Raw genomic sequence first — 20,478 nt, forward strand, 5'->3', positions numbered from 1 at the left:
CGGACTTCGTAAACTCCTGATGGGTAACCCGCCCTGTCACAGCCAACCCGGGAAAACAAGGCCCAAGAGAGGGGAGCGTCCCTTCCTGAGTCCCCAGGGCCACTCCCTGCAGCAGGCTGGTCTCCCAGCCAGGCCAGAGACGCTTGTTGGGCCATTCTTGTGCCAGGTCTGGGGCTGCTGGCGGGCGCCCCACCCTCATGGCCCACAGTCGCTCGCTGTCACCCAGGCGAGTCCCAGAGAGTAGCAGGGTCCAGGCCCAGCAAACTCAGCCGGAAACCCACCCTGAGCGTCCACAGCCGCTGCACGGCCCGGGGCCTCGCATCTCCATGGCAATCCACCCAACTGGGGCCTTTGCTAGGGGCGCTGGGGGGCAAAGCCTCCCGTGGATTGGAGGCACGGGGGCTGCCTGGGGCTGGGGACTCGGCTTCGCTGGGAAGTGGGCGAGGCCCCAGCTCTCAGCCGTCTGGCTAGACCGGCCCAAGCCCTCTCCAGGCCCGGTGTGGGGCGGGGAGAAGGGGCCCGATCCTGAGATCCAGATCCATGGGCGTCAGGCTTTAGGCCCGGCCGATGTTTCGGACTCAGCTCAGCCATGGGCTACCAGAGCTCCCCAAGGGCCTGTCCCCCGCAGGCTAGCGGGGTCCAGTAGCGGGGCTGCGAGGCCCACGGGTCTCCCCTCCACCAGCCTTTAAGGTCCTCCCAGGCACCCAGCTTAACAGAAAGTTGCTAATTGCCCGCTGGGCGGCCCTCCCCCCTGGTGCCAGCAGTCTGGCTCCCCAGTCGGGCAGAGATGCGGATCAGCATGATAAAGGCTTGCGCCGGAGCAGGAGAGCCGCTGCCTCCCACCTGAGCCCGCCCCCAGCCCCTCCTGGCCCGGGGCTGCCCTTCACCTTCAGCCGGGCCGGCACCCGGAGCAGCAGCGCCCGGGCCATGTCCCATCCGACGGGGGAGGCAGCCCCGGGGCAGAGCGGCGCAGAGGCGGGGGGCTGCCCGAGCCCCCCGGGGGACGCGCCCCAGGGCTGTGCCCAGGAGAGGGGAGGTCCCGGGGATGAGGCCGGAGCGGGGCCGGGCGAGGAGCCCCAGGACTCGGGCAGGAAGGGGAAGAAGAAGAAGAAGAAGAAATACAACCGGCACCCCAAGCCGCCCTACACCTACCTGGCCATGATCGCCCTGGTGATCCAGGCCTCGCCCGGCAGGAAGCTGAAGTTGTCCCAGGTAAGAGCAGGGCAGGGGCCCAGGAGTCTGGGGGCCTTGATTTCCCCTGTGGTGTCGGTCCCACAGGCTGGGGGGCAGAGGGGCTATTGGACCATCTAGTCTGACCTCCTGTATCTCCCAGGCCATGCGCATCTCCCAGGTCCCCTGCTCTGGTCCCCCGTCCCCCCAGGCGCCCCTCGGAGAGCCGAGCAGCCGGGGGGGGGAGCGCTGGGCTCCCGTTGGTACAGGGCCTGCCTCCCCCCTCCCCCCCAGCCTTGCAGGGCTCTGGGGCAGCCCCAGGATCAATGGTGGGCGAGGGGGATGCCCGGAGACAGGGGCACTGTCCCCCCCCCCCCCCGCCCGCAGCCCTGCTCTGGGGCCGAGCTGGGCACGTGCAGCGCCGGGGGATCGGGGAGGGGGGCTAGCGACGGCCCCCCGTGGGGGGAGGGTTTGGCTCCATTCAGCCCCGCGCCTACTGTACCTGGTGTAATAAGCCGCGGGTCAGGGGTCGGCCGGGGCAGGAGATTAGGAACAGCAGGGGGGGATTCCTGGGAGTTTGCACAGACACGGGAGTGCTGGGGGCGGATTAGCACATTGGGACGCAGAGCTCGCCCGACCCCCACGCCAGGGTCTAAGGGGTCACAAAGGGCTTTAGCGCTGCCTGGGCCAGCGCCGGGCCGAGCTGCCGGGAGCCGGCGGCTGCTTGAAGCCCAGAAGCTCAGAGCACTTTACAAGGCCAGTCAGTATCACAGCACTGGGGAAACTGAGGCACGGGGCCAGTCCGAGGTCCCCCAGGCAGTGGGAACAGAACCCAGGGGCCTGGTTCCAAATGCTCTGCTCTAGCCACTAGACCCCCCCCCCCGTGGGCATTTGCCCCCAGCTAGCGGTGCTGGCCCCCCACTAAGCCAGGCTAACAACTGGCACATACAGCCCCGGGCAACCTGGGAAGGGGCGGGGCCTGGACGAGTCAGCCAATCAGCTCCACACAGATCAGCTCTGCATGGGGCAGGGCCCAGATTGGACCCACATGCTCAGCTCTGCTGGGACCCCTTCACCGCTTGGTGCCCCAGCTGCCTTGCCCCATGAGCCCCGTAGCACTGTGGGTGCTGCAAGGGTTAATAGTGGGGGCTGGGGGCTTTGAGATCCAGGGGGCAGGTGCTATGCGGGAGGAGGTATCAGGACAGCATATGGGGTGGGGGGGAGGCTCCCAGCTCCCCTGGAATGGCAAGGAAGAGCCGGGGGAGACTCCCTGGAGCCCAGCATGGGCTCTATGGCCTGTTTGGGGGGGCTGCTGCCAGCGAGTGGCCTGGCCCTGGGGTGCTGTCCGGGCCAGTCTCTGCTCTGGCAGCCAGCAGGAGGCATCAGGGAGTCCCCAACAGCCTGCCGTGCTGAGTAATCCCAGCCCCCCGCCCAGGTTCACGGGTGCTGCAGGGGCTCTGTGCTTGTGCAGCTCAGGCCCTCTGCCAGGGCGGGGAGGGGAGCTGGGCATTACCAGCCCTGCTCCCGCGTAACCTACGCTCCCGGGGCCGAGCCGTGGGTTCCCTGGGAGCAGGTGGGCGAGCTGAGCTCACACAGAGGAAGGGCGGATTGGGGAGGAGGCCGCGGGGACAGGTGTGCACCCAGGGGCAGAGCAGACCTACCCCAGCACCAGCCTTTACCACCTTGTGGGAAAGGGGAGCTCCCTCTCCAAGGCCTGTTCGGTCCTTGGCCCCTGCTGAGGGCTAGTTAATGCTGGTTGTGGGGGTGGCTGCGCAGCGTGTCCCCTGGCCTGCTAGGAATGGGAATGCGCCCCTCCACATTCGGGTCTCCTACACATGCCACCCAATGGCCACAGTGACGATCCAGCAGGAGCCAGACAGAACCAACACGCTGGCTATCCTCGAGGGGATTAAACCCTCCGCTCTGCACCATGCCCTGTGCCCCAGCCTTGCTTCCTGACAGGCTACAGTGACTCCTTAAAGATGCAGGCAGCTGCAATCTGTTCCAGTCCATGACCACCAGGGGCCTGACAGTTCCCTGCCTGGCACCTTGTACCATCAGTCTCACCTGTGCTGGGGGGAGAGGGGGGGGAAATGATGTGTCACCAGCCTGCTTTGCACAGGTCTGAAGGACGACACACGAAAACTCTGAATTATAACTGGGAATTGTTTAAGAACACTTCGTTAGATGCCCCAAAAAGCCATAATCAAGGAAGATCGTATTGGTTAAAACACTGACCTGGTTCAGAGGGGAAGTGAAGGCAGCTATACAAAATTAAAAAATAATGTATAACAAATGGAAGAAAGGGGAAGTTGATAGTAAATCAGAGGTTAGGAATTGTAGAAAATTGATAAGGGAAGCAAAGAGACACAAAGAGAACTCTAAGGCCGGCAGAGTTAAGAACAATAAGGAGTAGTTTTTGAAGTATATTAGGAACAAAAAGAATCCTCACAATAGTATTGGTCCAGTACTAGATGGAAACATAGAATTATTAATCATAATGTAGAAAAGGCAGAAGAGTTCAATAAATATTTGTTCTGTATTTGGGGAAAAAAACCTAGATGATAACACTCCATCCATTCCACTAGTCTCTCAGGAGGATGATAAACAGCAGCTACTAACCTTAGATATCTTTTAATCAGCTGGTCTGAATAACTTACATCCAAGAGTTTTAAAAGAGCTGGCTTGACCATTAATGTTGATTTTCAATAAGTCTTGGTACAATGGGGAGGTTCCAGAAGACTGGAAGAAACCTAATGTTGTGCCACTATTTCAAAAGGGTAAACAGCATGACCCGGGTAATTATAGGCCTTTCATCTGACATCAATCCCAGGCAAAATAATGAAGCAGCTGATACGGGATTTGATTAATAACGAATTAAAGGAGGGTGATATCATTAATGCCAGTCAACATAGGTTTAGGGAAAGAGATCCTGTCAAACTAATTTGATAGCTTTTTCTAATGAGATTACAAATTTGGTTGAAAAAGTTAGCGGTGTCGATACGCTATTACTTAGACTTCTGGGCATTTGACTGGGTACCACAGGACATTTTGTTTCAAACACTGGGAAGATATCAGATGAACCTGGCTCACATTACATGGATTAAAAGCTGGTAAACTGAGAGATCTGAGACTGTAACTAGAAATGGGGAATCGTCATTGAGAAGATGTGTTTCTAGTGGGGTCCCACAGGGATCGATTTCTTGGCCCTAGGCTATTTAACATTTTTATCAGTGACCTGGAAGAAAACATAAAATCATCATTGACGAGGTTTTCAGATGACACAAAAATTGGGTAGTGGTAAGTAACGGAGAGGCCGGGTCACTGATACAGAGCGATCTAAATTGCTTGGTGAGCTGGGCACAAGCAAACAGTATGTGTTTTTATCCAGCTAAATGTTAACGTGCACATCTAGGGACAAAGAACGTCGGCCAAGCTTACAGGATGGAGGACTCTGGGAAGCAGAGACGCTGAAAAAGATTTGGGGTGGGGGTGGATAATCAGCTGAATGTGAGCGCCCAGTGTGACGCTGTGGCCAAAAGAGCGAATGCGATCCTTGCACGCAGAAACAGGGAAATCTCGAGGAGGAGCACAGAGGTTATTTCACCTCTGCATGTGGCCCTGGGGCGAGCGCTGCTGGGATCCTGGGTCCAGTTCTGGTGCCACAATTCAAGAAGGATGGTGATAGATTGGAGAGGAGATACGAGAATGATTCCACAATTAGAAAACCTGCCTTATAGGGATACAGTCTAGGAGCTCAATCTATTTAGCGTAACAAAGAGAAGGTTAAGGGGTGACGTGATCCCAGCACACATTGAATAACGGGCTGTTTCTAACAGCCCTGCTCCGGGAACGACTTGGGGGCGGGGCTCTGGCCCGTGCTGCACAGGGGCTCAGCCTGGATGGTCACGCTGGTCTCTTCTGGCCTTTGAATCTCGGACTCTGAGCCAGCGGCGTGCCGGACGCAGCCCCCGGTGAGTTGCGCACAAGGTTCCAGGAGGGAGGAGACAGGAGTCTCCCCAATTTGTGCCACCGCAATCTGAGGTGCCCACCTGGCTCCCTGTTTGCTGTGTGGCACAAGTGCTGTGTCCCATGCGGATCCCAGTGAGATGGCACCAAGGCCAGCAGCCCTGCAGTCCAGGCTGGGACAGTCTGAGACACGTTGAACGGAGCAGTCTCACTCCGCCCATGGCCAGGGGCTCTCACCGCCTGTCTCTCCGTTTCAGATCATCCAGGAGATCGGCGCCCTCTTCCCCTTCTTCACGGAGGGCTACCAGGGCTGGAAAGACTCCATCCGCCACAACCTGTCCTCCAACCGCTGCTTCTCCAAGGTGAGCGCTGGGGTGAAGTGAGGGGGCTGGGGCGGGGCTGGGGGAGAGAACAGCCTCCAGGGGGGCTCTGGAGATATGATGTGTTGGGGGGGCTGGGTCCCAGAGTAGGGGATGGGATGGGGGGCCCGAGGGAGTAAGGAGCCAGCTTTGGGGGTAGGTGATGGACTGTCAGGTCCCAGGACAGGGCTGATGGAGCTGGGGAAGGGCTGGGGGAGAGCCCAGGGCCAAGGATGAGGCAGTGGGGGGGGGCGGGGTCAGCCTGGCGGGGGCGCTAGGCTCTGAGGGAGGAATCGGTCAGGCCTGACACACAGGGAAGCTCTGTCCCGACTTCCCGAGCTCCTGGGGTTGGGTTCGGGGCGCCCCACGCTCAGGATTGCTCCGTGGCTCCCCCGCAGGTCAATCCCTGCACTGAGCCCGTCTCGCTCTCTCCCCGGCAGCTGCTGAAGGATCCCGCGAAGCCCAAGGCCAAAGGGAATTTCTGGACGGTGGACGTGAGCCGGATCCCCCCGGACGCCCTGAAGCTGCAGAACACGGCCATCTCCCGGCAGGAGGCGGCTTCCTTCGCCAGCGACCTGGCCCCCTTCATCCTGCACGGCTGGCCCTACGGCTGCCAGGGGCCACAGCGCCAGCCGCAGGGCACCAGGGCCTCCTCCACCAATGCCAGCTCTGACAACGAGGAGAGCGGATACCAGCTCGGCGAGGCGCCGAGGCCAAGCAGCTCCTTCACCATTGACTCCCTCCTCAGTGACTTCCAGGAGGTGGGTCTGTCCGGGAAGCCCCGGGAGGCCAAGGGCCACCCCCAGCCCATACAGCCCCCGCCCAGCCAGCCAGCGGGAGACTCCCTTCCCATCAGCATGGACCTGTGGGGCCCAGTCCCCATCTTCCGCGTCTCCTCCGGGCCCCCATCGCTGCCCTGGCGACCCCCGTGCACTCTGGCTGCGCCGCGGTCTTTCTCCTCCTCCTCCAGCAGCATCTCCACCCTCAGCTCCTTGTCATCCGACGAGAGGGACCCCGGCAGCCGGCGGTCGAAGCAGGCGCGAGGCCCCCGCGCCCCGGCCAAGCGCCCCCGGCTACTGGCTGCCCGCGAGAGCAGCGGTTCCAGCTCGGACTCCGACGGCTCTGGCGGCTGCACCCCGGCTCCGTCGCCCACACTGGTCCCCGGGCCGTGCTGGGAGCAGCTCCCCACCTCCTACACCAAGTGCGTGGCCCCCAATGTTGTGGCTCCCCCAAGCGGCCCCCCGTTCTTCACCTTCCCCACTGTGCCAGGCCTGCCTTACTACAGCTACAGACCCCCCAGCTACGTCAGCCCGGTGTACTGGGACCTGAGGCCAGGCCCCTCGGTGGCCCCCAGGCAGCCGGGCCCACAACTTCCTGGCCTCTCTGTGGACCTGGACCACACGGTGCAGGGCATGCCCCCCAACAAGAGCGTGTACGACGTGTGGGTGAGCCATCCAGGGGACATTGTGCACCCAGCGCTGTACAGCCCGGGCCCCGTGCCCGGCAGCATGGCGCTGACCCGCTACGACTTCCTGTGACAGGCCCCAGCAGGGGAGGGCGGGGCAGCCCCATGGCCTCTCAACAGCCCCTGTCTCTTCTGGAGCCGGCGCCAGCTGCATGGATAGACAGGCCCCCGCAGGCCCAACGGCGCTCCTCGAAACCGGGACCAGCAGGCGGAGCTGCGTCTGGGTCTGCAACGGTGCGGACCCTGGAGACTACAAATCCCAGCATGCAATGCTCCATGCAGAACTGAGTGTTCCCCAGGGAGGGGGGGCGCCCCTCCTCCCATGTTGCCAGCTGGTAGCAAGCAGGGCATCCTGAGGGGCTGTTCTGCTCTGCAGGAGGAAGACGCGGATGCCATGGACTGGTCCTTACCCAGCGGGGAACCATCTCCACTGCCTTTACTTACCTACCTGGACTGATCCCTCTCCGGCTGGGATGGGGGGAGTTCCTGCAGGAGTCTCTCTGCTCCCCTTCTCCTGAGCTGCCTCCTGGCAGGACAGGCTCCATCGTGGGCATTGCTGCGGTGTCCCACGGACAGCTGGTCCCAGGGCGGGGGAGGAGGGGGAGGGGGGGAACTTTTTGGCCCGAGGGCCACATCGGGGTGCAAAACTGTATGGAGGGCCGGGTAGAGAAGGCTGTGCCTCCCCAAACAGCCTGGCCCCCGCTCCCACTTCCCGCCCCCTGACTGCCCCCCCTCAGAACCCCCGGCCCATTCAACCTCCCCTGCTCCTTGTCCCCTAACTGCCCCTGCCCAGGACCTCCCCGCCCCTAACCGCCCCCAGTACCCCGCCCCCTGCTACCAGTCCCCTGACTGCTCTGACCCCTATCCACACTCTTGCTCCTTGACAGCCCCCCCCCCCAGGACCCCATGCCTATCCAACCCCCCCGTTCCTCTTCCCCTGACCCCTATCCACACCCCCGCCCTCTGACAGGCCCCCTGGGACTCCCACGCTTATCCAACCCCTCCCCCGCGACCGCCCCCCAGAACCTCCACCCCATCCAACCACCCCCTGCTCCCTATACCCTGACTGCCCCCCGGGACTCCCTGGCCCCCTTACCATGCCGCTCAGAGCAGCATGTCTGGGAGCCGCACCGCCTGGCCGGAGCCAGCCACACCGCCACACTCCTCGGCAGGAGCACGCAACCCTGCCGCTCAGAGCGCTGCCCGTGTGGCGGCGTACCTGCAGGGGGATGGGGAACAGCGGGGAAGGAGCCGCGGGCTAGCCTCCCCAGCCGGGAGCTCAAGGGCCGGGCAGGACGGTCCTGCTGGCCCGTGGGCCATAGTTTGCCCACCTCTGTCCTAGGGTGAACGCACAAGGCCATGCTGCTCCCAGGCTGGGCTGGGCTGGGCTGGAGAGACCACGATGCCCAGAGAGGACCGAGTAGAACTCAGGCAGGACCCTCCGCTCCCTTCCACAGCCCGTCTGCACATATGTGCCCACGCTCCGGGGGACAGCGGCTGCTGCAGTCCAGTGGCTCCTGGGGAGGGCCTAATCCAGACACACGGCTTCAGCTGGCTCCAGCTGTGCAGAGCTGGGGGACATGGAAATCTGAACGCAGATCTGGATTCCTAGCAGGACAAACCATCCGGCCACGTGACAGCACGAAGGCTGGGCCTGCCTCCGCGGAGTTTCTGTTCGCCCCGAACCGCAGACAGAGCCGCAGTTCTCAGCTGGGGGCAGCTTCGTGACTTTCTACAATGCTGGGGTACCCTCCTCTGTACAGCCCACCAGGCATCTGACATCAGCTTCACCAGGACGCAGGCAACACAGCCACGGGCCGCTCGCAAGGCACAATTACCACCAAGGCGAGACGGGAGCAGTGTGACCATCCCGTGTGACCGCCTGTGTAACACCGGCCAGAGTCCTGCCCCCAAGTCATTCCCAGAGTAGAGCTGTTGGGGGATCTTGATTTAAAAATTGCCAGTGATGGAGAATCCCCCAGGACCCTGGGGCAATTGTTCCAGTGGTTAATTACACTCACCATTAAAAATGTTACACCTCATTTTACTTCCAGCCTGAATCTTCAGCTTCAACCTCCGGCCACTGGATCGTGTTAGAGTTAGACCTTCCTCTGCTCGATCGAAGAGCCTGTTATTAAACATTTGTTCCCCACGCAGGTACTCCTAGACTGATCAAGTCACCTCTCCACCTGCTCTTCGTTAAGGTAAATAGATGGCGCTCCTGAGTCTATTCCCTATAGGCGGGTTTCTAACCCTTCCGTCATTCTCTTGCCTCTTCTCTGCCCCCTCTCCCATTTATCAACATCCTTCTTGTATCGTGAGCACCGGAACTGGACCCAGGACTCCAGCAGCGCTCGCCCCAGTGCCACATGCAGAGGGAAAATCACCTCTGCTCTTACTCCAGCGTCCAATTTATACCTCCCAGGGTCCCATTAGCCAGCATCGCACTGGGAGCTCACGTTCAGCTGCTTATCCACCCCCACCCCCAAATCTTATTCAGCGTCGCTGCTTCCCAGGAGAGAGCCCCCCACCCGGTACCTATGGCCGGCAGTCTCTGCTCCTAGATTTCTGACTTTACATTTGGCCGTATTGAAACACATATTGTTTGCTTGTACCCAGTTTACCAAGCGATCCAGATCACTTTGTATCAGTGCCCGGTCCTCTTCGTTAGTTCCCACTCTCCCAATTCTGTGTCACCTGCAAAATGTATTGGTGATGATTACATGTTCTCTGCCAGGTCCTTGATAAAAATGGTCAATAGCGTAAGGCCAAGAACTGATCCCTGTGGGACCCCACTAGAAACACATCCACTCAGTGGTGATTCCCCTCTCGAATTACATTTTGAGACCAGTCAGTTGAGACATGCCGTACTGATTTTGATTAAAAACTAGACAAATACAAAATACCATGAGGTACCAAGTCAAACACCTCACAGAACTCTGTTACCTCAACACTGTTACCGTTATCAACCAAACTTGTCATCTCATCTAAAAGACACTGAGTGAGTTTGACAGGATCTACTTTCCATAAGCCCGTGTGGATTGGCATTCATTATATCACCCTCCTTTTTCTTTATTAACTGTGTCCCTGTTACCAAAGCTAAGGGAGAGCTCCCTCCGCCAGCAGCAGTTGCAAGTCTCTTATCCCCGCTGTGAGTCCAGTCACTAGAGGACATCATCCCTCACAGCCAACAACGTTACGTACCTTGGGGGGAGTCTCCCCTTGAGTCAGTGTCCAGCATTTTTAAGAACGCTTTTATCTAAATAGGAGGCCACATTCTGGTCCCAGGTGCCCCAGGGAACGCAGCACTTGTGTCTTGACGCGAATCTGGCCCAGGCTTTTTACTCTTTAATGTTTTTCTGCAGCAATTTGCCTCCTTTCCTCCTCTTTGTTCAAATCCCCCCTTGAAAAGCAGCACTGGCCAAATGATTCCTATCTGCAGCTTCTCTCTTTCTTTCCGTTTACAAACGAGCTGGTCGGGCAGCACGAGGCTGACTGCAAAGTGACACACGTTGGCAGGAATAATCTGAGCCCCTCGTTTATCTGTCTCGGGTGCTTCTATGGTCCCCATCACGGTGTCTGAGCACCTCCCGATCTGTAATGTGTTTAGCCTCACAACTCCCCTGGGAGGCAGGGTAGAGTTGTTATCCCCATTTTATGGGTGAGAAACTGAGGCACGGAGAATAAGTCACGTGGGGGGGTGTCCTGTGGTAGAACAGTGACTTGAAGCCAGGTCTCCCCAAGCCTAGGCTGGTGCTCTAACCACTGGGCCATCCACCTTCTCCCAGACATTGCTGCTTTCTGAATAACTGAACCCACTGGGGGGGCACTCCCGCTGTTCGGAGACTGAGGGAACATCGGCTGATGCCCTTCTCTCCATTCAGACTGGGCGCACGGGCCAGGGTAACCAGCCACTGGAACAAGCTACCAAGGCTCGTGGGGGATTCGCCATCACAAGACCTGCTCTGGTTCAGTCAGGAATTAATCCCGGGGAAATGGCTGGTCAGATGAGATGATCACAGTGGTCCCGTCTGGCCTTGGAAGCGATGAAGCTAGGGGACATGGCCCAGCTACCTACCGTAATGAAGGGATGAGAGGAGGTAGATCAGGCTCTGCTCTTCTCTCCCCTTCTCCTACAGGACCTGGGAGGGGGGGCAATTAATTTAAAAGGCAAAAATGCATCACCGATCAGAGGAAATGCTGCTTTACCCCCCGCGCGGTTGGCCTGTGGAGCCCACTGCTCTGGGGATCGCTGAGGCGTTTAGCTGGCTTCCACCGAGGGCCAAACACGGGTGGGGGTGAGAACATCCCCCAGGGTGCCAGATGCTGCCCCCCGTGGGGAGGGTATTCCATAACCATCCACTGGGAGGGTCTTGCCCCGTCCCCGGACGAGCTGGCGGTGGCCCCGGCAGGTGGGATGCTGGATTAGATGGACAATTGGCAGAGCCCGTGAGAACAGCCCTATATGCCTTAGCCACCTGTTGCAAGGATTTGATTGGAGATTTCAGCTGTGGCGGTGGGTGGTGATTGGACGCCTGGGTCACATGGCATGTGGCTGTTCCCGCCATGAAATGAGCGTCGGGTTCCAGGAGTGAGCCCCTGGGTGCGAGTTCGAAAGTCACCTCCGGCATGGCCAGTCCCAAGCCCACAGCGCTCCTGCCAGCCGCGGCGCTCGCTGCACCGGCTGCAGACCGCCAACGGGAGCGCAGGGCGAAAGCAGGCGGAGGAAGTTCCGGGTTTCTGCTTGAGGAAGCGTGGCCAGAGCGTCTGCCCAGGGGCTCTAGAGCTTGGAGCTGCCCCACCAGCCCTGCCCACCTCATTAACCCCTGGTCTCCTGCACGTCTCTGAAAGAAACCCAAACCCTTCTCCTCTCCGAGGTCTCCAGGATCCATCTGGGTCTGACCTGTCTGGGCTCGGTTCTGACTCTAAGTTCCTCCACGACGGTATCTTCTTCTGGGTCTAGTCCCACGCGCGGCACCCTGCCTGCATGTCAGTAATAAAGTCCTGCGATGTATTTGTCCCTGGTTAATCAGCTGCAGGTCTGTGCGTAGCCCCGTGTGTGTGTGTGTGTGTGTGTGTGTCAGAGACTGGGAGGGGCTGTGGGTGTCACAAGGGGGGGTCACAAATAAGGCCTGAAGTCGCAGACTTACACTGCGCTAGGAGCTGGGTGAGAGCAATGAGCTGAAGGGATCAGCTGCAGCGCGGGGGGAGGCCGTTCGGCTGCGTCACGGTAACTGAAATTCTCTTTGAACAAGTCCGAGAATGTTCCTCACTCTCGCGGGGACGCTCACGCTCCCGGCACAATCCCGACAGCCCATCCCTATGGGTCTAGGTCAGAGCCCGCTCCCAGGGGATCCATTGAATTGTCAGAACCACGTGGAACACCCTCAATTAAAACACAAGGCGGTGCGAACCCGAGTCTGGCAGGTACCTGTGTAAGTGCAGAGAGTGTCACTCAGCATAACAAACAGCAACCTGTAATACAAGGCTATAGTTCCCTTTTAAACTGCCATCACTATGTTTCAGAGTTAACGGGAGAGTCGAATTCCAGACTGCCTGCAGCCATCATTGCACCAGTTACAGCTCACAGTTGGAGGGGTTTCTTTGTTAAATACAAACCAGGAGGGCTAGAAACTGACTTCTGTTGCCCCATTGCGCACTGGGCGTGGGTTTGGCAGCAGGTCCCATAGCTGTGGGATAGGCGGGTGCACAAGTCCCACTGCCCAGGTCTGAGCTAGCCTGGAACTCTGCCACGCAGCAGAAGCGTCCGTCTGGGGATTAAACCCCAACACACCATTCCCCCCCCCCCCCCCGGACACAGGGCTCTTCGCACATCCAAGGCTTCCCCAGGCCTTGGTCAGTGAGCTCCCCTCCCATGTGCTCGTTCACTGAACTAGGGAGGGGAGCAGAGATGGGGGGGTTGGTGAGATCCAGCGCCAGGGGGGGAATCTCAGCTGCTCATCGGGCACAGAGGAGCGTCCTGGACCCCCACCAAAAGAAGCCACGCCCACAGGGTCAGCCATATATCACGTTTGCCCCTCCCCTGGCAAACCAAATCCACGCCCCGGAACAGACCTGCCCCAGCCCCATCTCCCCAGGACACCAGGCGACCTGCACCATCTGCCCCCCTTCTGCCCGACTAGGTGCACAATTGGGACCTGCACCTGGAGCTCCTCTGCGTCCACCTCCTCTCCTCTTCCAGGAGGCCCCGCCCCAGGGGAGGAGCCAGCCAGGGCCTAGCCCAACCTAGGCCCCTGCCTCTGAACCCCACCAGGCCAGAGGTCTGGCACGAGTGGGTGCAGCCGGGCAGGAGCTGCAGGGAAGGGCAGGAACCCAGAAAACTGGGCCCTTGTGCACTTGGGCTAAAGGGCCACCCAGCGATCCTCATGCCACTTGCTGCATGTCACTGGGGGGGGCGGGCGCATGTGTGGGCCTGCAACACTGCCCCCTGGTGGTCATTATGGACCTACCTGTGCACGGCCTCAGCTCGCTGCTGCTGGAATCAGCCCGAAGAAATCTGGAAACTTCATTCCAGCTCTGGCGGGTGCCCTTCTCCCTCCTGCCCTTCCCCCTCTCCCCTCCTGCCTCGGGACCCCACCAGACCCTTCTCGCTCCCTCCGCCCCGTCTTCCCTCTCAGCCCCCCGTTGCCAGTCCCAGCGCTAGGAAAATGAGCCGTTTGCTCCATGGTACAAAACCCCAGCCTAGCTCCAGGCGGGGCAGGGAGTCCTGCCCCAGTCACCTGCAGGGGGCACTGCCCAATATGCCCCCACTTGTACTGCCCTCAGCCTAATGTCCCCCAAGGCTCTGCTGTGCCCCACCCCCACTCTCAGCCTCCAGCCCCCCCCATCCATCCATCCATCCCAGCCCCCCCCCACTCCTGCCCTCTGCTCTCCCACTACCCATCTCAGCCCACCCCCATCCCAGCCTGCAGCCCCCTGCTGTTCTAGTCCTGATGCCTGTGCCCAGCAGGAGGGTGTTTTTGTGCTGAGACCCCTAAACTCACCTCACTTGTGGAGACTTATCTCCTAGAACTGGAAGGGACCTTGAAAGGTCATCAAGTCCAGCCCCCTGCCTTCACTAGCAGGACTAAGTACTGATTTTGCCCCAGATCCCTAAGTGGCCTCCTCAAGGCCTGAACTCACAATCCTGGGTTTAGCAGGCCAATGCTCAAACCACTGAGCTATCCCTCCCCTGTGTGGCCGGCGAGGCCAAGCTCTGCAGCAGAGGTGGGGGAGGGCTGCAGGCAGGACCAGGGAGCCGGGGTCATGCCAGGAGCAGGGAGTAATGAACAAATGGTGCTAAGGGCCCGTGAACTGTTACAAAGAGGATCGCAGCAAATGCTCCACAACAAAAGGTGAGCGGAGCTTGAGTGGACCTGCCCCAGGGGTGCCATTCAGCTGGGGGTGGGAGCTCAGTCTGACAGGGGGGTGTACTCAAGGGGAGCTGGGGTCCCACAGTCCCGTGCAGCAATGCTCCCCGCAGGCCCAAGCCGAACACCCCCCGCCCCAGCCACCAGCTGACACAGGCTCTAACCCCGCCCTGCACCAGCCCAGCCACTAACCCAGGCCACAACTTGAGGCCTAGCCCAGCTCTCTTATGGCGCGTCTACACTGCAAAGAAACCCCACACCGCCGTCTCGGAGCCTGATTCGGGCTCGCAAGGCTCGGGCTGCAGGGGCTTAAACCAGCAATGCAGCCGTTCCCACTGGGACTGGCGCCTGGGCTCGGAAACCCCAGATGTTCCCTGCCCCTCGCCGGGGCTGGTCTTTGCAGGGTAGCCAGGCGCGGCCCACAGCTGATCCGCTGGAGGTGCTGGGAGCCCGAGAGTTCGGGAACAAATGACTGAACTTTGTAAGGAGCTGAGCGAGGAGACTGGCCTGAGGAGCAGACCAGGTCTCTGCTGCTGGCCAGGCCGGAGGAGTGGGGAAGCAGCCGTGGGAGGGTGAGCCAGCCAGCCGTGTAGTGGGCAGGGCGAGGATCTGACTTGGTCGTCCCCCCACAACAGCCAGAGATCTGTTCATTTCCAAGCTGATGAATCTCATTTCCGTCCCTAAGCGCCTCCTGGTGCCCTGATGGTGCCACTTCTTCCCAACAGCCGGCACCATTCAGGACCGTAACCCCTAGCCAGGCACTGAGCCAGGCCTGGTCCCCTGGCCCCACACCGAGCGAGCGCGAACCTCCAGTTCTCTGCTCGGAGGGAGCTGAGAGACCAGGCAGGTACACGCTATTCACCTGTGTCCGCAGGAGGGACGGGCGAGGTAGGTGAGGGCGACCTCACATGTCTGGACTGACACTGCCCGAGCCTCAACCTCCCAATGGAGGGCCGGACACAGCCCCGGGTGGTCTGTTGGCAGAGGCGAAGATCGGGGGGGGGAGGCATTAGGGGCGTTGTCCCCCCAGGCTGCATCTTTCCACTCCCCCCCAGCCCTGGCCCTTCAGCGCAGCCCCAGGGCCCACAGCCCAGCCACTGGCCCTGCCTGGCAGAGCCGGCGCGCAGAGCATGTGTAGGGGGAGTTTGGGGGCAGGGCTGGAAGAGGGTTTTTGGGGGGGGGCTGGGGTCAGGGGAGCAGCAGAGGTGCAGCTGGAAAGTTTCCTCCTCCCTCCCTCAGCAGCTGGCTTGCAGGTGGTGGGACAGGGTTGCTATTTCACAGTGCGGCGTATCGGGGACCCTGCCCCGCCTGCACTGACCTGTCCCCCTTCCCCCCTCCCCCCTCCGCTATCCATGCTGGAGCCCCCGCCCCATTGCAGGCTGCGCCCGGTGCCCTCCCCAGCCAGCCAGCCCTCGCCAGGGTGGGGTACGAAGCATCCTCAGCTGTCCCCACCACCGGGCTCGCTCAGCCGTTTCGCCGCCTGGGGGCTCCCCTGCCCCATTCCCCCCGAACTCAGGGTCCCCCTCACAACATGGCTACCCCACTCCTTCTGAAACACCCTTAGCTCTTCATACACCACAGCCCACCCGAGCCCCTCCACTCCCCGTGAGCCATCTGTCATCAGCATCCTCCGTCTTGGACCAAAGTGGTCTCTGGGTTGCCTCTCTCGCCCCTCTGCCCCAGGGCCAGCTGGGGCTCTCTGGGGCTGAACCCCTGCTCTGAGTGGGGGAACGGGTTCTGTCCCCTTTCTCTGCCCCCCGTCCCCGCTCTCCCCAGATGGAGGGGGCACTCTCTGACTGTATGGCAGACCCAGAACTGAGCAGAATATGCCCTGCCTGCCACCGGTGACGGGCAACACCAAGGGACCTCACTCAGCCACACCCCCACCAGCACCCCTGTGGGGCAGAGGCCAGGGGACCTTGCTAATGGTAAGTGGGGGGAGACATGGAGCTTTGACTCAATTTGGGGAGTGAGGTCAGGGCTTTTGCCTCTGCAAGAGAAGGGGAGCCGGGCACCAATGGGCAGCAGGGGTGGCATCTGCCCTCAGATGGAGAGATGCACCCGTGAGTCCGGCCCCTGCTGGTACATGGAGTTTCTGTGTCTGTCGGAATGAATATTAAGAATGTTCCCCAAGGAGTGTGAAGGGTGGGCCGCAGCTGGGAAAACGCCTGGGACCCGCTGGTCTAGGCCAGTCCGCACTGCCCTCAGGGAAGCCCTGCCAAGCAGCCAGACTCTCTGGAGGGTTTCCAATCAGCAAAAGCTCCCCTCTCCGATCCACATGGCGAGTGGCGGCTGCTCTGGGAGCTGTGTGGATAGGAACATCAAGGGAGCTAATGGCTCCCCTCAGGGCAGGAGAACAGGCTAGCAGAGCCGGGCCCTACGCTGTGGGGCTGGGGGCACAATGCACTCTGGGCTTTGCCCCCTGTCTGTCTAGCCAGGAGGTGCTTCTATGGCCCTCAATATGGGAGCTGCCCCTCAATCTCTAACCACAGCTGACTGGCTACCCCAGCCCTGGGAGGGTGTCCCCCAGCTCTGCCAGTGCCCCTCAATCCCGACCCACAGCCCCTGCTACTCCAGCCCTGGGCTCCCCCCAACTCTGCCAGTGCCCCTCAATCCTGACCCACAGCCCCCTGCTATCCCAGACCAGAGCTCCCCTCCAGCTCTGCCAATATCCCTCAATCCTGACCCACAGCCCCCTGCTATCCCAGACCAGAGCTCCCCCCAACTCTGCCAGTGCCCCTCAATCCCAACCCACAGCCCCCTGCTACCCCAGCCCTGGGCTCCCCCCAGCTCTGCCAGTGCCCCTCAATCCCAACCCACAGCCCCTTGCTGCCCCAGACCTGGGCTCCCCTCCAGCTCTGCCAATATCCCTCATTCCTGACCCACAGCCCCCTGCTATCCCAGACCAGAGCTCCCCCCAACTCTGCCAGTGCCCCTCAATCCCAACCCACAGCCCCTTGTTTCCCCAGACCTGGGCTCCCCCCAGCTCTGCCAGTGCCCCTCAATCCTGACCCACAGCCCCCTGCTACCCCAGCCCTGGGCTCCCCCCAACGCTGCCGATATCCCTCAGTCCTGACCCACAGCCCCCTGCTACCCCAGCCCTGGGCTCTCCCCCCCGCCCGAAGTCTGCTGCTGCCCCTCAATCCCAACCGCAGTCCCCTGCGGTTCCAGCCCTGGGTCCCCCACACCTCTCGCTCTGCTGCTGCCCCCCAATCCCGACCCGCAGCCCCCTGCTGCCCCCACTGTTCCATCTACTGTGAATCGTAACCTCTCGGTGACCTCCCCACTGGTGCCAGGGTTCCCCAGTGCAATGAGCACCAGCATTAGCAGCCCTGTTAGTGCAGGTGCTTTACATAATCCTCCCAGTGTTAGCACAACAAAGGGGCTGGGGCTGCCCCCCCCCCCCCGCTGGAGGGCGAGGGGAGCAAACTGGGCCAAGGGAAATCCAGGGGGGATCTCGGGGGACACGGCCCACCAGGGAGGGGGGTCAGAGCATGGCACGGTCCCCCAAGGGAAGGTGGGAGCCTGGGGAAACCACTTCCGGGGAGGGTCCTGCCTGTCCTCTCGGGCTTTGCCACTTGGGGTTCCTGCCGCGGAGCCAATCGCCCCAAAACCCAGACGTGAGGGGCAGACCCTGCCTGAGAGCAGGGTGAACAGCCAGCCCCAGCCCCATGCCCCAGCCCTGAAAGCACAGCGCTCCCCCCGGGGGGCTCCAAACACTCCCCGCCCCCGAGGGCTGCAGGCTCTGAGCTGGGGGCGTCTCGCCCCAGAAATGCTGCACTACCCCAAGGGGAGAAAGAGCTGAATGGAAAGGGTTAACCCTTTCATTGCTGATTGCTGGAGCAGAAACACCTTGGCCCTAGGAGCAGATATTCCCAACCTCCTCCCAGCTCGGGAATCTCCCAGGAGACAGCTGAGGACCTGGGGATCACCAGCACCAGGATCCGCCTGCGGAAGGGCGGGGGAGCCCGTAGCGTGAGCCTCTACCTCAGTGGCTCTCAACCTGCGGCCCGTGGGCCCACTTGAGGCCCAATCAGCACAGAGCTGCGGCCCGTGTGACACCCTCAGGGCCATACAGGGAGTACTGGATGCAGCCCACCTAACACATATGTGGCCCACAACGGTAACTAGGTTGAGAACCGCTGCCTAGCTAATCGGTGATGGACATGCCCAAAGCCAGCCTGCAAGGGTCTCTGTGGGGGACGTCTCCCTGCCCTGGCTATGAGCTCACCCCAAGCAGGGCGAGGTCTGGTCAACGCCTGGATGGGAGAACTCCAAAGAGAGGGTGCATCCCACCTTGAGCAGGGAGGGTGGGGGCGAGCTGGCAGGGCTTAAAGGCACGGGCACGTGCCCTCCTGCTGAATCCCAGGCAAAGGGCCAGCCCCCACCCTCAATTACAGCAGTGCCATCCCCAGGAGTGCAGAAATCAGGAAATTGGCTTAAAAATCATGAGATCTTCAAAGCCAAACACCCGGCCTCTGGGTTCCAAGCCGTTAGGGCTCACGCGAGCCGCAGGGCCCAAGCCCTGGAAGCAGCAGGCTCTCTCGCCCTCATGTCCTCCCATCCAGGCCCCGTGGGGAGAAGAGCCGGGCCCGTGGCTGACGGATAGGACAGGGGCCCTGCATTGCCACAGGACCGCGGTTCCCTGCCTGGACCAGCGTCCCATGGCAGCGGGCAGGAGGGTTTTATGCCTCTGGCTTTGTGTGGGCATGTGGCCATTCACTGCCCAGCGCCCAAATGCATCCCCGGGTGGGAGACGGGAACAGCCAGGCTGGGATAGGATCCCAAGGGGTAGAAATAGCTCCTTCAGGTCCCTGCCAGGGCCCCAGCTCAGGACTGTGCCCTGCAGGCCCTTCAGTGATGGGACTTCCCCTAGGACGGGGAGTGGGAGGATGGGGGGGCCCAGTGGTTAGGTGCTAAACTAGGTTTCTCACTGCCTCGGCTGCCATCCCTACCCTGGGGTTGACAGAGCTGCCCCTCTCTCTTGTGATTGCCAGGCGGCTGGATACTACCGGGTCGGGGGCTGCTGCGTGAGCAGCCACAGAGAGTGCAGTCAGTGACCTCACAGGGCCTGGACAACTCCTTGGGCGTGGGTCTTGCTATTCAGCCTGCTTGAGTTGATGACATTCAGTGAGGATGAATGCAAAGTGCTCCACTTGGGAAGGAACAATCAGTTGCCACATACACAATGGGAAATGACTGCCTAGGATGGAGAACTGTGGAAAGGATGGGGGGGGGGGGTGTCATAGTGGATCACAAGCTAAATATGAGTCAACAGTGTAACACTATAGCAAAAAAAGCAAACATCATTCTGGGCTGTATTAGCAGGAGTGTTGTGAGCAAGACAGGAGAAGTCATTCTTCTGCTCTACTCTGCGTTGATACGGCCTCAGCTGGAGGATTGGGTCCAGTTCTGGGCGCCACATGTCAGGAAAGATTTGGACAAATTCGAAAGTCCAGAGAAGATCAACAAAAATGAGTAAAGGTCTGGAAAACAGGACCTGTGAGGGCAGATTGAAAAAAACTGGGTTTGTTTAGTCTGGAGACCAGAAGACTGAGGCGGGGCAGGATAAGAGTTTTCAAGTACATAAAAGGTTGTTACAAAGAGGGGAGAGAAAGATTGTTCTCCGCCTCTGAGGTTAGGACAAGAAGCAATGGGCTTAAATTGCAGCAAGGGAGGTTTAGGTTGGACATTAGGAAAAACTTCCCAACTGTCAGGGTGGTTAAACACTGGAATCAATCGCCCAGGGAGGTTGTGGAATCTCTGTCACTGGGGATGTTTAAGAGCAGGTTGGACGAACACCTGTGGGGTGGGCTAGACAATACTCAGTCTTGGCAGGGAGGTCCCTTCCAGTCCTACCAAGCTATGATTCTCCCTGGTCTCACCCCGGCTCATGGTTCCTAGGCCCCCACCCAACACCCTAAAGTAGCCAGGCCTCACTCTGCCCCCGGGGATTTCAGCTCATCTGCGGCTGCTTATCACCCCAGTGCTCAATACCAGGGCAGTGCCCCAGGACGGCAGGTGCCCACCCTGCCAGTGGGGTCACCCCAGAGCCTGGCAGGGCAGGTGGCTCTGGCCAGGAGCGCTCTCTCAGGCCCCATTGAGCTGGGCTGCACCGTGAGCTGGGGGGGGGGGGGGGGAGGCG

At 60.5% G+C, this 20,478-nt stretch overlaps 1 protein-coding gene across 1 annotated transcript; it reads left to right on the plus strand.

Moving 5' to 3' along the window:
- Positions 1-849: 849 nt before the first annotated feature.
- On the plus strand, positions 850-9,516 carry LOC101949558 (forkhead activin signal transducer 3). Its single transcript, XM_005291168.3, has 3 exons — positions 850-1,212; positions 5,397-5,501; positions 5,939-9,516. The coding sequence occupies exons 1-3, from the start codon at positions 928-930 to the stop codon at positions 7,034-7,036; spliced, it is 1,488 nt and encodes a 495-aa protein (XP_005291225.2). The 5' UTR covers positions 850-927; the 3' UTR covers positions 7,037-9,516.
- Positions 9,517-20,478: the final 10,962 nt, after the last annotated feature.

The sequence above is a fragment of the Chrysemys picta genome, chromosome 2 (genome assembly GCF_011386835.1).
Source record: "Chrysemys picta bellii isolate R12L10 chromosome 2, ASM1138683v2, whole genome shotgun sequence".
In the NCBI taxonomy this organism is placed as follows: domain Eukaryota; kingdom Metazoa; phylum Chordata; order Testudines; family Emydidae; genus Chrysemys; species Chrysemys picta.